We start from the raw sequence: 19,075 nt of genomic DNA, 5'->3' as shown, positions 1-19,075 counted from the left end.
TCTCAAAAACAATGTCTTTTACACTTTTATTAAAACTTTTTTTATTTAATTTTTTATACACTTAGACTTTTAGGAGGAATCATTAGATTCCTCAGACAGATGAATAGAGTTCTATTGAACTCCATTGATCTGTGGTCCATTGATATAGCCTAGTCAAGCCAGGCTCTATCAATTACAGAGCCACGGGACAGCAGTAAGCAGAGGTAAGCCCTCCGGCTACCTCCACAGTGGATCTTCCACCCGCGACCGCGCTGCGGGGGGGCGATCCAGCCCACCAGGGAGCATTCACAGATCCCTTTAGATGCCGCTGTCAGCTTTGACAGCGGCGATCTAAAGGGTTAATAGCCAGCCGCAGCGATCGATGCATGCTGGCTATTAGCGGCGGCCCCCGGCTACTGAAAACAGCCGAGGGCTGCAGAGTATGGAGCAGGCAGGAGTCCTGAGCCCGCTCCATACACCCCTCTGAGCGCCGCATGCTGGATATTAGCGCTGGTGATGCAGAGTACGGAGCGGGCATGAGTTGGGAGCCAGCTCCATACACCCAGAGCGCTGCCTCGTCAGATCCGGCCCTGCTTGCACGAGCCGGAAAAATTCACCTGCCCGGCTCCACAAATGTGGAATTTGTATCTCCTGACGCCCGGGACATGCTGTTCCAGGCATCAGGAGATACAAATTCCACATCCCTAAAAGGATCGATTCCAAAATATTTTGAATCGATTCTGTATCGCCAAATGAAAAATCTCGATAATCGCGCAAATAGATTTATTTTATTTTATTATTAATTTTTTTTTCTTACATCCCTTATGCACACTACTACTAACATGGCTGGAAATGTCTTCCGAAAAATTTGGCTTGAGAAATTTTTTAAAACACCGGCTTAGCATCAGCAGTCACAGGCTCTGTGTGATGCTTTCTATGCTATCCAGGATCTGGGCTTCCAAATGCAAATATCTTGCGCAAGATGCACATTGGATCTCATTGCTAATCATTGAGCACATTACCATTAACGGGGATAGCACAGATAACTTATAATTAAGTAACGTAAACACTGTAAAATCAGACAGACAAACAAGTGTATAAGGCTGCATTCACATCTCGGTTTTACACTACAGGTGCTGGATCCGGCTGGGGGAGGGGCAAACCGGGCCAGTGCAGAACTCCATTCACTTTAATGAGCCGACCAGAGTCAAACGGTGACTTCGATCGGCTAGTTTTTGACCTGTATCCAGTTTTGTGACCGGACCTAAATCCATAGTATACTACTAAAACAGATGTGAATGAAGCCTAAGCAAAGTGATTCCCTTCTAAACTCCTTAACTCAAAAATCACTTAAAGGAATCCAATGTTGGCCTTAAATATAAACAAAGCTTACTTCCCATGCCTGATCCCCTGCAGCTTTCATTCTGATGCCTCCCGGTTCACACAGCTCTCTGCTTTCTCTATCATGTTGACAATATATGCCGGATGTGCCAAGAGATGAGAAGGCAAGGCACCTAAAATACACACGGTACACAATTCTAATTCTAATAGGCACAAGTCAGGGCAGATGCTACAATGTGTCAGGGGACTACAAGAATTAGAGAGAGAACTTGTAACAGCAACAGTCTACACAAAAATCATAAGCACATAAGATATTGTATATCCAGGACATAGATAATTGGTGATTTTTAAGGTGGAAATGTGTTGTTACAGAAGGTGTGGGCATCTCCATGTTAACACATTGCCCTAATAACGCTGCACAGTGTGTTTTCAGCCATGCCCTTACTTGTAACCATGTTTCTATTAAAGGCTTCAGGACTGCCACCAGCTCCGCCAGTATTTCACCCTCCACCTCCTGCTCCATCTGCACCAGCTCATACTGCAGCCAAGGGGAGAGTGTTTACCAGTCCTTTGGCTAAAAAGTTGGCAACTGAACGAGGCATAGATCTTACCCAAGTGAGAGGTAAGTTCTCTGTGTCATTCTCTCCCCTAGTTGTGTGGCTGCTTACATAATAGAAGGCTCCACATACAGTAGATGTGTTTTATGTCACCTACAATGCTCTATGAAGTTCTTATGCATTTTTCTTGAAACCAGACATGTGACAGTATGGAGGGGCACTTGAGGCTGATATGGCGGGTCTTTTCTACTCTCTGAGACATGGTATTTTGGGGTATTCTATTCTTCTTCTGGTATATTTTTGACGACAAGCACTTAAATGTGTGTGTGTGTGTGTGTGTGTGTGTGATATATGTATAAACAAAAGTGTGGATGTATTTCCAATAAACTTGGTGAATATTTTGTATATTTTTTATGTCAAAGAAAAATCTAGTACAGTTTAAAGACTTCTTTGCAGCCTGAGAGCAATGCAGTCAGATTTTCCATGCATGTCTATAGCATTTCCGGTACATCTCCTGATCATGTTACTCTCAATCTGCAGAGATTTCCCAGGAGTTTTAAACATTCTGCTGCCGAACCAACCTCATGATTAAGTATGATTTAACTGTCTAGCAGGCAGGTAAAGGGAATACTTAGTCTGGAGACAGAAAAAATGATGGGGTGGGCAGGGGACAGAAGATTTATTGCGGGCTGAGAGAAGAGTGAGGGGGAGAGAACACATCAGTCCAGGGGCAGGGAGAGTGCATGGCAGCGGAGGAGTGCAGGGAGGACGAGCAGCCTATCACCTCTGGGGATTCAGGAGACTAGGAAAGCCCCCTAGCTTTTCCAGTCTACTGAAGAGCTACAATATAGCTGCTTTACCAGGATATTCTCTTCAGACGATGGGGGAAGTACTGAGCTCTTAACAGTGTACCGCTTTCCACCCAGCTTTCCCTGTCTCCTGAAGAGCTCCAACATGGCTGCATTATCAGACAATTAATCTCTTTAGCAGACTGGGAAAGCTGTGAGGCAAGCGGTACACAGTGCAGGGATCACAGTACTCCCACTAGCGCCCCCCATCTTTCAGTCTCCTGAAGATGTTATCTGTCTGGTGAAGTAGAGAGAGAGCTTTCTCCAGGCCATGCAAGGTACTCGGCTAGCTTCATAGAGAGATGACTTTTACTCACATGATTTCATTCCTTCATATTAGCTGTGCTGTATCTGCTACTGGCCTAAAGTTTGGTTATCTGGTAATATTGCAGGTTCTGGGCCGGACGGAAGAATTACAAAGAAAGATATTGAATCTTTTGTTCCTCCCAAGGCTGTTCCTGTAAGTATCCCTTGGTTATTGAACCCCTCTGTTTTTAGTCTCATGCAGAATAATAGTTATAATACATAAATCTACATGACATATCCACTGTGACCATCCCACATAAACTCAATGTTTAAAGCTATAGCATATATAGTCTCCCAGCAATACACTTCTTTTTAAGGCTTTTTTTAATGTTTGTTTTATTATGCTAACTAGTGTCTGATTTTTTTTATGCTATTAGGCTCCGGCTGCAGCTGCCCCAGCTCCGGCAGCCGCATCTCCAGCTGTGGCGGCTGTACCTACTGGAGTTTTTACAGATATCCCCATTAGCAATATTAGGAAGGTAAGATCAAATCCTTATTTGTATAGTCATTGATATTCCACTATGACTTTGGGAGCTTAAAGGGGTACTCCAGTGCTCCAACGTTCTGAACATTTTGTTCAGAGGGCTCAGAGCCGGATGCCGTGATCGTGACGTCATGCCTCGCCCACTCCATTCATGTCTATAGGAGGGGGCTTGTCGGTACACGCCCCCTCCCATAGACATGAATGGAGGGGGTGTGGCTTGTCATCACGAGGGGCGTGGCCGTGATGACAAGACCAGTGCCGCAGGAACCCTGCTTTTGTTTAGATCGCTGTGTGCTGCGGGAGATAGCGGGGGCCCTCAGCAGCGGGACCCTCGCGATCAGACATCTTATCCCCTATGCTTTGGATAAGGGATAAGATTACTAGCAGCAGAGTACCCCTTTAAGAGTGCATTTCTCTGTTGCTGCTGCTTCATGTTGTCAAGCGGCAGTATTCCTGGAAAAATAATGCACTCGTAGATGACTGCATGTGGATCGGGTCTTGTCTTCATGTAGCAGATGCATCCTTGGTTTGTATTCTTGATTTTGTATCGTTTGAACAGTTTATGGTTTGAACAGTTTATATGACTAAAGATTCTGCTCTATAACGTGACTGTATGGTTGCAGCTTCTTGCTCATACTTAGAGGACCTGTGCCGAACCCCTTAACAATGAATACATTATTAATAAATAGCTTTGGGGGCTCTGATCACACACCTTTTTTACAGTTTCTTGATACGCCTTCCCATTCCCAAGATATGTGGGTTTAGAGTTTGTCTGGCAATTCAGTGAATCAGTCAGATGGGCGTAAACTTCATTTTAGTAATGGGAGTTAATAGTTAGGGGGTGTGTATTAGGGATACATACCCTGTAAAACTTAGGCACCCCCTGATTGTATAGTCTCGCCCATTACCTAATATTCATGCGTGCGTCATGGTTAATCTGGGTGATGCCCAGCATTAACTCTTTACATGCCGTGATCAAAGTTGATTGTGGTATCTAAAATGTAAAAAAAAAACTTATCCCGGATGCTCATTTAGGCTGTTCGGGACCACTACTGTGAAATTACGGTGGCCCGATAAGCTGATAGGATGGTAGGAGAGCCCTTACCTGCCTCCCCGCCATCTGGTCAGCACTCCAATCCTCCAGTCAGCCATGATAGGATGGTGCAGTGGATCGCCAGTAACACAGTGGAACAGCATTGAACATTATATGCAATCAGAAAATTTCATGTAATAGTCCCATAATGGGACAAAATAATTGTTAACAAAACCCGCCTTTACCCATCTAAAAAAATTATGTAACCAAAAATAAATATATGTGGTATCGCTGCATGCCTAAATGTCCGAACTATAAAAATAAAATGTTATTTAAACTGCACGGTCAATGGCTTATACATAAAAATAAATACCAAAGTCCAGAATTGCACATTTTTGATCACTTCATATACTATGAAAAAAAATTATAAAAAAAAACTATCAAAGTCCCATCACGACAAAAATGGTACGAATAAAAACTACAGATCACAGCACAAAAAATGAGCCCTTACACAGCTCCATATACAAAAAAATAAAAAAAAGTTATAGGGGTCAGAAGAGGACAATTTAAAACAAAATTAAACCTATATAATTTTGGGATTGTTATCGTATGGACTAGGGATCGACCGATTTATAAATTTTTAAATTAAAAATTTTTTTTTTTTTTTTTAGGGCCGATACCGATAACCTGTGACCTTTCAGGCAAATAGCTGATAACTTATACCGGAATATGGGTATAAGTTATCATCAGCTATCAGCTATTTGAGCTGCCACCCACCCGGCCCCGCAGAAGTCACTGCAGATTAATGATTTAAAGCGGGCACTTTAAATCGATGAACTGCAGTGGCTTTTGCGGGGCCAGAGACCGCCGCCGCGGCCCGCCTCTCTCCCCCTGCCTGTCCTGGGGTCCTCCCTAGTCCGACCACCAACACCGCTGCTGCCCCTCTGCCTCCCCCATCCTCGGTTTTATAATTACCTGTTCCCGGGGTCTGCGCTACTTCTGGCTCCGGTGGCCGCTGCAGGAGCCAGGAGTAGCGCCGACCCCGGGAACAGGTAATTATAAAACTGGGGATGGGGAAGGCAGTGGCGGCGGCGGTCTTTGGCCGGAGGGGTGGGACATTATCGACATATCGGTGAGGTAATTGCCGATACCAATATTGTCCAAAATCGTGAATATCGGACGATAATATTGGCCAAACTGATAATCGGTCGATCCCTAGTATGGACCTACTGAATAAAGATAAGGTGCCATTTTTATTGAAAATGCACTGCGTAGAAATGGAAGCCCCCAAAATTACAAAATGTTTTCTCTTTTTTTTTTTCCCCACAAATATATTTTTTGGTTTCGCTATTGATTTTGATCAAATGATTGATTTCATTACAAAGTAAAATTGGTGGCACAAAATCAAGCCCTTGTGTGGGTCTTTAGGTGGAAAGTTGAAAATGTTATGATTTTTAGAAGGTAAGGAGGAAATAAATAGGGATGTACCGAATAGATACTGGTATCTGTATTGGGACTAGAGATGAGCGAACTTACAGTAAATTCGATTCGTCACAAACTTCTCGGCTTGGCGGTTGCTGACTTTTCCTGCATAAATTAGTTCAGCTTTCCGGTGCTCCGGTGGGCTGGAAAAGGTGGATACATTCCTAGGAAAGAGTCTCCTAGGACTGTATCCACCTTTTCCAGCCCACCGGAGCACCTGAAAGCTGAACTAATTTATGCAGGATAAGTCATCAACTGCCGAGCCGAGAAGTTCGTGATGAATCGAATTTACTGTACGTTTGCTCATCTCTAATTGGGACCGATACTAAATATTTGCATGAGTACTTGTACCCTGTGCACGCTACCGAACTATGCAGCACGCTCAGCAGCTGAGCGTGCATCATAGCCAGGTCCTGTGGCTAATGCCAAACATCGCCGATCGCAGTTATGTCCGGCATTAACCCTTTAGTCTAAATGTCCTGAAATGAACTGCCAGTTAGGGATGCTGATCGGGATCTAAGCTGTGAAATTGCGGTGTCCCGATCATCTGAGAAGGTGGCAGAAGGTCCCTTACTGTGCTGCGTGCCGTCTAATGGTTGCTTCTATACTGCAGGCAGTAGTAATGAAGTGCCAATAACACTGAGCAATGCTATACCATTGATCAGTGCATGCAATAGTCCCTTATTGGAACTAAAAGATTGCAGAAAAGTGTAAGAAAAATAAAAAAATAAATGGGAACTAACCCCTTCCCTAATTAACCCCTTCTCTAATTAATAAAGTTTGAATCACCCCCCTTTTCCAAAGTAAAAAACATTTTTTTTTAAATTATATAAAAAAAAGCTCTTCCTCTAAGAAAAACTAAATAAAAAAACACCCTATTTCCCATAAAAAAAAAAAAAACACAAATCCTGTCACAGGACATTGAAAAAAGTATCTGTAATTGGTATTGGCGAGTACTTTAAAAACTTTTTTAGAATAAATGGTATCGGGACATCCCTAAAAAAAAACTAAGTGCAAAATTAAAAATCCCTGAATCCTGGGGTTAAATAAATTTTGTTAGCTCTATATCATGAGCAGTGAAGCCAAACCCTGTACAGCAATCATGCAGGGCGGGGTGGGGGAGGGAGAAGGCATACACGCATGCAGCTATGCAGCTCAGCATGACCTCTCTGACTCTTGAGCTTTGAAAGAAAACAGGCTTTTATATATTTGAAAACAGCCATTGGCTGAGAGACAGTTATCATTTGCTTGATCTCTTTCAGCTATATGTGTATGTCTACAGCTCTGAGCATGATATAGGGCTGACTGATGCACTTTTAAGTATGAAGAGCAGATTTGGAGCACATGGGGGGGAGATTTATCAAAACCAGTGCAGAGGAAAACTTGCCCAGTTGCCCATAGCAACCAATCAGATCGCTTCTTTAATTTTTAGGAAGGCCTGTGAAAAATGAAAGAAGCAATCTGATTGGTTGCTATGGGCAACTGGACCATTTTTCCTCTGGACAGGTTTTGATAAATCTCCCCCATAATGCTGTAAGAAATCTATGTGGCGATAGATAGTCCTATTATATTAGTTTCCCTCTTTTTTTAAAGGGGTACTCCACTGCTCAATGTTTGGAACAAACTGTTCCGAACGCTGGAGCCGGCGCCAGGAGCTAGTGACGTCATAGCTCCGCCCCCTCATGACATCACGCCCCACTCCCTCAATGCAAGTCTATGCCCCCTCCCATAGACTTGCATTGAGGGGGCAGGGTGTGACGTCATGAGGGGGGCTATGACATCAAAAGCTTCCGGCTCCAGCATTCAGAACAGTTTGTTCCAAACGCTGTACAGCGGAGTACCCTTTTAATGGCTTAAAAAAAAAAAAACATTAAAAAAATCTGTTTTGGCCTTTATTTATCTCGTGTTAAAGGGGTTATCCAGGAAAATGTTATATAATATATATATATATTATATAAAATATATATATATATATATATATATATATTATAAAATATTCATTCAACTGGCTCCAGAAAGGTAAACAGATTTGTAAATTACTCCTATTAAAAAAATCTTAATCCTTTCAGTACTTATGAGCTGCTGAAGTGGAGTTGTACTTTTCTGTCTAAGTGCTCTCTGATGACACCTGTCTCGGGAACTGTCCAGAGTAGAAGCAAATCCCCATAGCAAACCTCTTCTACTCTGTGCAGTTCCCGAGACAAGCAGAGATGTCAGCAGAGAGCACTGTTGCCAGACAGAAAAGAACAACTCAACTTCAGCAGCTGATAATTATTAGAAGGATTAAGATTTTTTATTTTAATACAAGTAATTTACAAATCTGTTTAACTTTCTGGAGCCAGTTGATTTAAAAACTTTTTTTTTTTTTCCTTCCTGGAATACCCCTTAAGGACTCAGCCCATTTTGGCCTTAAGGACTCAGACAATTTAATTTTTACGTTTTCATTTTTTCCTCCTCGCCTTCTAAAAATCATAACTCTTTTATATTTTCATCCACAGACTAGTATGAGGACTTGTTTTTTGCGCGACCAGTTGTCCTTTGTAATGACATCACTCATTATATCATAAAATGTATGGCGCAACCAAAAAACACTATTTTTGTGGGGAAATTAAAACGAAAAACGCAATTTTGCTAATTTTGGAAGGTTTCGTTTTCACGCCGTACAATTTATGGTAAAAATGACGTGTGTTCTTTATTCTGAGGGCCAATACGATTAAAATGATACCCATTATTACATACTTTTCTATTCTTGTTGCGCTTAAAAAAAATCACAAACTTTTTAACCAAATTAGTACGTTTATAATCCCTTTATTTTGATGACCTCTAACTTTTTTTTATTTTTCCGTATAAGTGGCGGTATGGGGGCTCATTTTTTGCGCCATGATCTGTACTTTTTTTTGATACCACATTTGCATATAAAAACTTTTAATACATTTTTTATAATTGTTTTTTTTAATAAAATGTATTAAAAAAGTAGGAATTGTGGCTTTTTTTTTTTTTTTTTTTTTTTTTTTTTTCGTTCACGCCGTTCACCATACGGGATCATTAACATTTTATTTTAATAGTTTGGACATTTACGCACGCGGCGATACCAAATATGTCTATAAAAAATGTTTTTTACGCTTTTTGGGGGTAAAATAGGAAAAAACTGACGTTTTACTTTTTTATTGGAGGAGGGGATTTTTCACTTTTTTTTTTACTTTTACATTTTTTTTACATTTTTTTTTTTACACTTGAATAGTCCCCATAGGGGACTATTCATAGCAATACCATGATTGCTAATACTGATCTGTTCTATGTATAGGACATAGAACAGATCAGTATTATCGGTCATCTTCTGCTCTGGTCTGCTCGATCTCAGACCAGAGCAGGAGACGCCGGGAGCTGGACGGAGGAAGGTGAGGGGAACTCCGTGCGGCGTTCTGAATGATCGGATCCCCGCAGCAGCGCTGCGGGCCATCCGATCGTTCATTTAAATCGCGAACTGCCGCAGATGCCGGGATCTGTATTGATCCCGGCACCTGAGGGGTTAATGGCGGACGCCCGCGAGATCGCGGGCGTCGGCCATTGCCGGCGGGTACCTGGCTGCGATCAGCAGCCGGGATCAGCCGCGCATGACACGGGCATCGCTTCGATGCCCGCGGTTATGCACAGGACGTAAATGTACGTCCTGGTGCGTTAAGTACCACCTCACCAGGACGTACATTTACGTCCTGCGTCCTTAAGGGGTTAAAGGGGTACTCTACTGGAAAACATTAAAAAATCCCAATCCTTCCAGTACTTATCAGCTGCTGTATACTACAGAGTAAGTTCTTTCCTTTTTGAATTTCCTTTGTCTGACCACAGTGCTCTCTGCTGGCACCTCTGTCCAGAGCAGGAGAGGTTTGCTATGGGAATTTGCTTTTACTCTGGACAGTTTCTGACATGGACAGAGGTGTCAGTAGAGAGCACTGTGGTCAGACAGAAAGGAAATAAAAAAAAAAAAAATGAAAATAACTTCCTTAGTAGTATACAGCGGCTGATAAGTACTGGAAGGAATAAGATTTTTAACCCCTTAACGACGCATGACGTATATTTACGTCCTGCGCCGACTCCCGCGATATGAAGCGGGATCGCGCCGCGATCCCGCATCATATCGCGTCGGTCCCGGCGCTCATCAACGATCGGCGATGTGTGGTATTAACCCTTTAGAAGCGGCGGTCAAAGCTGACCGCCGCTTCTAAAGTGAAAGTGACCCGGCTGCTCAGTCGGGCTGTTCAGGACCGCCGTGGTGAAATCGCAGCGTCCCGAACAGCTGATCGGACACCGGGAGGGCTCTTACCTGCCTCCTCGGTGTCCGATCGACGAATGACTGCTCCGTGCCTGAGATCCAGGCAGGAGCAGTCAAGCGCCGATAACACTGATCACAGGCGTGTTAATACACGCCAGTGATCAGCATAGGAGATCAGTGTGTGCAGTGTTATAGGTCCCTATGGGACCTATAACACTGCAAAAAATGTAAAAAAAAAGTGTTAATAAAGGTCATTTAACCCCTTCCCTAATAAAAGTTTGAATCACCCCCCTTTTCCCATAAAAAAAATAAAACAGTGTAAAAATAAACATATGTGGTATCACCGCGTGCGTAAATGTCCGAACTATAAAAATATATAATTAATTAAACCGTATGGTCAATGGCGTACGCGCAAAAAAATTCCAAAGTCCAAAAAAAGCGCATTTTTGGTCACCTTTTTATACCATTAAAAAATGAATAAAAAGTGATCAAAAAGTCCGATCAAAACAAAAATCATACCGATAAAAACTTCAGATCACGGCGCAAAAAATGAGTCCTCATACCGCCCCGTACGTGGAAAAATAAAAAAGTTATAGGGGTCAGAAGATGACATTTTTAAACGTATAAATTTTCCTGCATGTAGTTATGATTTTTTTTCCAGAAGTGCGACAAAATCAAACCTATATAAATAGGGTATCATTTTAACTGTATGAACCTACAGAATAATGATAAGGTGTCATTTTTACCAAAATATGCACTGCGTAGAAACGGAAGCCCCCAAAAGTTACAAAATGGTGTTTTTTCTTCGATTTTGTCGCACAATGATTTTTTTTTTCCGTTTCGCCGTGCATTTTTTAGTAAAATGACTAATGTCACTGGAAAGTAGAATTGGCGACGCAAAAAATAAGCCATAATATGGATTTTTAGGTGGAAAATTGAAAGGGTTATGATTTTTAAAAGGTAAGGAGGAAAAAACGAAAGTGCAAAAACTGAAAAACTCGGAGTCCTTAAGGGGTTAAATAGAAGTAATTTACAAATCTATTTAACTTTCTGGAACCAGTTGATTTAGAAAAAAATAGTAATAAGTTTGGGTGAAGATGGACCTTAAAATGGGGTTACAGACACAAACTTTTATACTTGAATTTTATGTTTGAAAATGTTGTGCCCTGTATATAGAAGTCAGTGTTACTAAGATCAGCACTATGGGCCGTGTTGTGGTAGCGGAGATAGAAGGGTCTTGGTTTGACCATCCACAATAATATAAACCCTGCAGTAATTAGACAATATCACTGTCTTCTGTTACATCTTCTTTGGTCTTTTTTGCAGGTGATTGCCCAGCGCCTCATGCAGTCCAAACAGACGATACCTCATTACTATCTCTCCATCGACATCAACATGGGAGAAATACTAACGTTAAGGAAAGAGTTAAACGAGGTAAGGATGACTGTTTTACAGGGAACGTATTATGAGAAAATGACCTAGTTTTACATCAAACTTTTTTAAAGATTTTTATTTTTTTCCCCTTATTTTCCATTTTACTATCTATCTATCTATCTATCTATATATCATAAAATAGTACTGAAATCTTGCAATTTTGTCTGATAATGATGAGAAGGAGGGTGCAGGCTACAGAAGAACGTGACACCAGTAAATAGAGAAGATAATAGCTATTGTTCACAGCTCAGCCTCCCTCCTCCCTGTGGAATAACCACCGGGAGGTCACAGAGCGCACCCAGACACATTTCCTTGTTATCTGAATGGGACAGCTCCTGACTATGGTTGTTTATGTCCTTGGGTCTTGCTGTAAAGCATCTCTCTCTACCCCCTTAACCCCTTTAGGATGTAGTGCACACATGAACGTTCTGCACCTGCTGCTGTTCCATGAAGCATGCTCAGGAGCCGAGTGCACGTCATAGCAGGATGTCCTGGCTGCTATCAGCATCCAGGACCCGTGGCTAATGCCAGACCTCACCAATCGGGCCAATGCCCATCATCACAGTTAATCGGGGCATCTAAAAGTCCCAAAAATTACTCTGAACAGGGTAGCTGATTGTAAGTCTTTTACTTGCTTCCCTGCCGTTCAATCGTTGCTCCTATGCTCCAGGAAGCCATTGCAGGCTGCAATAATGGAGCGCCGATAACAGTGATTAATGTTGCTATGGCATAGCATTGTTCAGTGTATGCAATTGTTGGACTGCATGTAATAATCCCCTATGGGGACTAAAAAATTGTGAAAAAAATATATATTAATAAATGTGAATTAACCACTTCCCTAATAAAAGTTTGAATTCCGCCCCCCCCACCCCCTTCCTATTTTTTAAATAAATCAAATAAAAACATGCGGTATTGTTGTGTGCGTAAATGTCTGAACTATTAAAATAAAATTGGTGAGATTTGCAGCAGAAACAGTCTGTTATATTTGAACTCGCCAAAACGTTTCCCGCTTGTACCCCCCGACTTACGATGGCCCCGACATACGATAATTTCAACATGCGATGGCCTCTCAGAAGCCATCGCATGTTGAAGGCAGCATCAACATACGATGCTTTTGTATGCTGTGGCCATCGCATAAACGGCTATCCGGCAGCGCAGACTGCTTCAGCTGCCACCCGATAGCCGTTTACGGTGGTCCGGTGGGTGTCACACACCTGTACCGGCGCTCTGGACCGTCCTCTTCAGGATCCCCTGCATCGCCGGCGCTCTCCATCGTCGTCATCACATCGTCGCTTACGCGGTCCCGTCATCCAATAGGGGCGGCGTGCGCAGCGACGTGATGACGGCGATGAAGAGCCGCAGCAGAGACGGTCCGTGGACGCTGCGGCAGCGATGGAGGGCGACATCCAGGGCAGCGGTGCGCGGCGGGGACAGGTGAGTACTGTATAACCTCCTATAACAGTGGTCTTCAACCTGCGGACCTCCAGATGTTGCAAAACTACAACTCCCGGCATGCCCGGACAGCCAACGGCTGTCCGGGCATGCCGGGAGTTGTAGTTTTGCAACATCTGGAGGTCTGCAGGTTGTAGACCACTGTCCTATACTTTACATTGCACGGATCCCTCAACATACGATGGTTTCAACTAACGATGGTTCATTTGGAACGGATTACCATGGTATGTTGAGGGACCACTGTACTGGGAACAGCATATGTTTATGGAACCCTCCTAGATACCGCTTTAGTGGGGCGTGCTGGGAGTTTCACAACAGGTTGCGGTGCATTGAAGTGAAGGTTGTTCCATAACCGACCATTGATGGCTTTCTATATGTTCTTGTTTTGCAGGTTGTGAAGTCTGACAATATTAAGCTCTCGGTCAATGATTTCATTATTAAGGCTTCAGCTTTATCATGTCTGAAAGTGCCTGAAGCAAACTCGTCCTGGATGGACACTGTTATTAGACAGTAAGTAGGAGAAGTCCAGCGGGTCAGTAGGGCAGGATGGTTTTACGTGTCTAATCTGTAATTGTCCTTCTTTTTAGAAACCATGTGGTGGACGTCAGTGTGGCAGTCAGCACCCCAGCCGGGCTCATAACCCCTATAGTCTTCAATGCGCACATAAAGGGCCTTGTATCAATCAGCAAAGATGTGGGGTCCTTAGCTACACGTGCACGAGAGGGCAAACTAAAGCCCCATGAGTTTCAGGTATGTTCCTAGTCTTAGGCTGGGTTCACACCACGTTTTTGCAATACAGTTCCCGTATAAGTTTTCAATTTGAAAACCGTACGGAACCGTATTGAAAACCGTATGCATTGACTCTCCATTGAAAACCGTATGCCAAACGATGCAGCAGGTTGTTTCCCTTTTACATCCTGTACGGTTTTGTCAGGTTTTTTTTCCCCCCTTACCCAAAACTGTAGCTTACCAGGGGTTTTGGTCTGGGTGAAAAACCATATTGAAACTTATAAGTTTTTTTGTTTTTAACATGGGAGTCAATGGGAACCATACAGAACCGTATGTGTGTACGGTTCCATCCGGTTTTCACTACACAGTTTTTGACTTTCCTCAGTTCTTTTCTTGGAATTTCAATCAAACAAGTGAAACTTTATTCATAATGGAATGAAGAGTTAAAAACGTATACGTTTTTTTTTTCTTAAAAAAAAACGGATGCAAGCGGACATCATTTTTTCAAACCATATAAAAACTGGATAAAAATTTGTACACACGTTTTGATACAGTTTTAGTCAGGTTTTGAGGAATCAGTTTTTTAAAATCAAAAACCTGATGCAGGAACTGTATTGCAAAAACTTGGTGTGAACCCAGCCTTATGTATATATGGTTAATGAATGTGAGACGAAGGAAGGGGGAGAAGGCGTTCTTATATGCAGGACTCAAAGTAAACCCGCCAGGGGAAGAGGAAGACAGCCGCTTACCAAAGTTGGTTGTGTAACATACACAACAATGTACAGCCATCTGCAGCCGTCCTGTATAGAAATGTGTATATCAGGGAGGACTTCGGAGTACAACAGGATCATCCGGCGCTGATCGGACCAAGATTTGCAGGACAACGGAGCCTTCAGGTGAGTAACTTTATTGATCCAGCATGGAACGCGTTGCACGCTGGCTCAATGAAGGTACTCACCTGGAGGCTCCGTTGTCCTGCTCCCCTTGTTCCGATCCTGTTTTACTCCGAAGCCCTCCCTATTACACACATGGTTAATGAATGGCCAGTGCTGAATTTTACACTAAGACTCAAAGGTTTCACCTGTAATGGAAGTAGGCTTACTTTTAAGATCTTCCATGTTGATGTGATTGCTTCAGGTTACATGCCTAAAGCCTGAGGCTGCACTACATAGAGCTTCTGCGTTTTAAAGGGGTTCTCCGGGGCCTGATCGCGGGAGTCCCGCCGCTGGGGACCCCCCGTGATCTTGCACGCGGCACCCCGTTTATAATCAGTATCCGGAGCGTGTTCCGCCCCTCAATGCAAGCCTATGGGAGGGGGCGTGACAGCTATCACGCCCCATCCCATAGGCTTGCATTGAGGGGCGGAGCGTGACGTCACAAGGGGGCAGAGGCGTGACGTCACACGCCGCCGGCCCTGTGGTCGCCGGTAATCGGACCCGGAGCGAACATGCTTCGGGGACTGATTACAAATGGGGCGCCGCGTGCAAGATCACGGGGGTCCCCAGCGGCGGGACTCCCGCGATCAGGCATATTATCCCCTATCCTTTGGATAGGGGATAAGATGTCTAAGCACCGGAGAACCCCTTTAAAGCACCAATGGTGAAGCAGAGCAAAACCCCATGGCATCTGTAGTGTTAAAGGTGTACTCCGGTGGAAACTTTTTTTTTTTTTTTTTTTTTTTTTTTTTTTTTTTTTAAATCAACTGGTGCCAGAAATTTTAGACAGATTTGTAAATTACTTCTATTAAAAAATCTTTACCCTTACAGTACTTTTTAGCAGCTGTTTGCTACAGAGGAAATTCTTTGCTCTTTGAGTTTCTTTTTTGTCTTGTCCACAGTGCTCTCTGCTGACACCTGATGCCCATATCAGGAACTGTCCAGAGCAGGAGAAAATCCACATCGTAAACCTCATAGAGGTGTCAGCAGAGAGCACTGTGGACAAGAAAAAAAAGAAATTCAAAAATCAAAGAATTTCCTCTGTAGCATACAGCTGCTAATAAGTACTGGAAGGATTAAGATTTTTGAATAGAAGTCATTTAAAAATCTGTTTAACTTTCTGGCACCAGTTCAGTTAAAAAAAAAGTTTTCCACCTTAGTACCCCTTTAACTCAAGGGCAAGTGCACAGAGCCCATCAATAAATTGACTGTGAAATAATCATTGATAATTCGGCCTATTTACTGATCTTGTTATATATTTCAGGGTGGAACTTTCACTGTCTCCAACCTCGGTATGTATGGAATCAAGAACTTCTCGGCTATCATAAACCCACCTCAGGCGTGTATCCTCGCTGTGGGAGGGTCGGAGAACAGACTAATACCAGCAGACAATGAGAGAGGGTAAGAATGTTATGTGGCTGGGAGATACTGGCTTAGGATTTATAGTTGTAACCAGTGACTTGACCTTCAGGGATTCTGCTGTGGCAAGAAGATGTTGCCATGTGACGCCTTGCTTAAAGGGTTATTCCAGCTAAGGATAGGGGATAAGATGCATAATCATAGGGGTCCCGCTGCTGGGGACCCTCGCGATTTCAATGCATCCCCCAGCATTCTGTGCCGGGCACTGCCTCTGAGACGGGGACGTCACGGCCACACCCCCTAGTAACATCACGCCCCCTCCATTCATGTATACGGCGGTCACGCCCCCTCCCATAGAAATAAATGGAGGGGGTGTGGCGTGATGTTACTAGGGGTGTGACCGTGATTTCGGGGGCTGCACCGAGATTGCGGGGGTCCCCAGCCTCATGGTTTCAATTAACCATCTCAAGACCAGGTCGCACCCCCCACCCCCCAATTAGGAACTGGCACATAATAAATTATTTATCTAGTCTTTTTGCCTATATTTTTCCACACACTGTGCCCTTAAATATTATACTACCACACACTGCGCCCCTAAATATTATACTACCACACACTGCGCCCCTAAATATAAAACTATCACTCACTGTGCCCCTAAATATAATACTACAACACACTGCGCCCCTAAATATAAAACTACCGCACACTGCGCCTCTAAATTATACTACCGGACACTGCGCCTCTAAATTATACTACCACACACTGCACCCCTAAATATAAAACTACCACACACTGCACCCCTAAATGTAAAACTACCACACACTGCGCCCCTAAATATAAAGCTACCACACACTGCGCCCCTAAATATAAAGCTACCACACACTGCGCCCCTAAATATAAAACTACCACACACTGCGCCCCTAAATATAAAACTACCACACACTGCACCCCTAAATATAAAACTACCACACACTGCACCCCTAAATATAAAGCTACCACACACTGCGCCCCTAAATATAAAGCTACCACACACTGCGCCCCTAAATATAAAACTACCACACACTGCGCCCCTAAATATAAAACTACCACACACTGCGCCCCTAAATATAAAGCTACCACACACTGCGCCCCTAAATATAAAGCTACCACACACTGCGCCCCTAAATATAAAACTACCACACACTGCGCCCCTAAATATAAAACTACCACACACTGCGCCCCTAACTATGCCACTGTGCCCCTTGAATCAATGAATATCTGTGCCCTGCAAAACAATGTACAGTGCCAATTCTTCCACTAATGACCAATGTTTTTTTTAGTTACTCGTTGATATCATAATGATTTATTTTGCAGGTTTGATGTTGCCAATATGATGTCGGTCACATTGAGCTGTGATCACCGTGTGGTGGACGGAGCAGTCGGTGCTCAGTGGTTGGCTGAATTCAAAAAGTTCCTGGAGAAGCCGACCACCATGCTGCTCTAGATCACTGGAACGTCTCTTCCTTGGGTCTTCTACGCTGCTCATACAACTATTTATATACTCTCTCAGAACACTCACAGTAAACATGCATAACTTTTTTATTTAAACGAACAAATGGGGGGGGAAAAGAAAACCCTAGTGATGTGGCTCTTTTTATTCCTCAGTCTGAACAAATCACCAGTACTCCACTCCTGTAATGGGTTATGAGAACTGTGCGGTGTAAAGGTCATCCGTGTCCTAAATGTCTTCTTACAGAGGTCAATGTTTCCTGAAATGGTTTTAAATCAAATCCTAGCTGTCGAGTACTTCAGCTTCTGAATATATACATGAGGTCTGCATATTTTGTTAATGGATGGATGAATAAATGTCTGTTTAGACAATACTGAAGTTTTCATGTTGATTTATTATTTTTAAGCAGTTACCGTTAGATCAGTGTTTCCCAACCAGTGTGCATCCAGCTGTTGCAAAACTACAACTCCCAGCATGCCTGGACAGCCACAGGCATGCTGGGAGTTGTAGTTTTGCAACAGCGAGAGCAGTGGTCTCCAACCTGCGGACCTCCAGATGTTGCAAAACTACAACTCCCAGCATGCCCGGACAGCCAACGGCTGTCCGGGCATGCTGGGAGTTGTAGTTTTGCAACATCTGGAGGTCCGCAGGTTGAAGACCACTGAGCTAGAGGTACACTGGCTAGGAAACGCTGCTTTAGGGTACGTTCACACGTGCGGATTTACAGCGTATTTACGCTGCAGATCCGCTGTTGAAGTCCCGCTCTATGCTGGCTTTACATGTGCCTGCTGTTAGTGGCAATACGCCGCTACCAGCAGACACACTGCGGTGTGCGAGTCGCAGTATACTCACACATCGCGGGAGCTCTCTGCCTAGCTGGGAGCAGGGAGAGCAGCTGCGATGTGAGAGTATGCCGCGCACATGGCTTTACTGTGTCTGCTGGTAGCGGCGTATTGGCCCTACCAGCAGGCACATATAAAGCTAGCAAAGAGCGGGCCTTCACCAGCGGTTCCGCAGCAAATACGCTGCGAAAATCTGCGCGTGTGACCATACCCTTAGAAACATTTTTACACACGCAGGGGAGCCAACCCCGCTGACACAAGGTTTGCACACCTTAATTTTTAACATTCTTATGTGCAGATCCTCTCAAGCTGTCAATAAAAGCCATTTCCAAGTCTGTCTAGAGATGTTCTATTGGGTACAAGTCAGGGCTCTGGCTGGTCCACTCAAGAACATTTACAGAGTTGTGATTAGGGAAATTGTCCTGTTGGAAGATGAATCTTCAGACCAGTTTAAGGTCCAGAACACTCTGGATCAGGTTTATATTACAACTGTTTTCCAAGATTAGAAAAACAGAGCAGATTTCTTTTTAGAGCA

At 43.5% G+C, this 19,075-nt stretch overlaps 1 protein-coding gene across 1 annotated transcript in view; it reads left to right on the top strand.

Moving 5' to 3' along the window:
- Window positions 1-18,071, top strand: part of DLAT (dihydrolipoamide S-acetyltransferase) — a 33,137-nt gene extending 15,066 nt beyond the window's left edge. The window contains exons 7-14 of the mRNA XM_056543396.1: window positions 1,789-1,942; window positions 3,118-3,185; window positions 3,409-3,510; window positions 11,627-11,734; window positions 13,578-13,696; window positions 13,774-13,936; window positions 16,115-16,251; window positions 17,563-18,071. Coding sequence (XP_056399371.1) covers window positions 1,789-1,942; window positions 3,118-3,185; window positions 3,409-3,510; window positions 11,627-11,734; window positions 13,578-13,696; window positions 13,774-13,936; window positions 16,115-16,251; window positions 17,563-17,692 — 981 coding nt within the window. The 3' untranslated portion in view covers window positions 17,693-18,071. The remainder of the gene's footprint in view (window positions 1-1,788; window positions 1,943-3,117; window positions 3,186-3,408; window positions 3,511-11,626; window positions 11,735-13,577; window positions 13,697-13,773; window positions 13,937-16,114; window positions 16,252-17,562) is intronic.
- Window positions 18,072-19,075: the final 1,004 nt, after the last annotated feature.

The sequence above is a fragment of the Hyla sarda genome, chromosome 10 (genome assembly GCF_029499605.1).
Source record: "Hyla sarda isolate aHylSar1 chromosome 10, aHylSar1.hap1, whole genome shotgun sequence".
Taxonomy (NCBI): domain Eukaryota; kingdom Metazoa; phylum Chordata; class Amphibia; order Anura; family Hylidae; genus Hyla; species Hyla sarda.
This window is presented reverse-complemented; position numbering and strand designations above follow the sequence as displayed.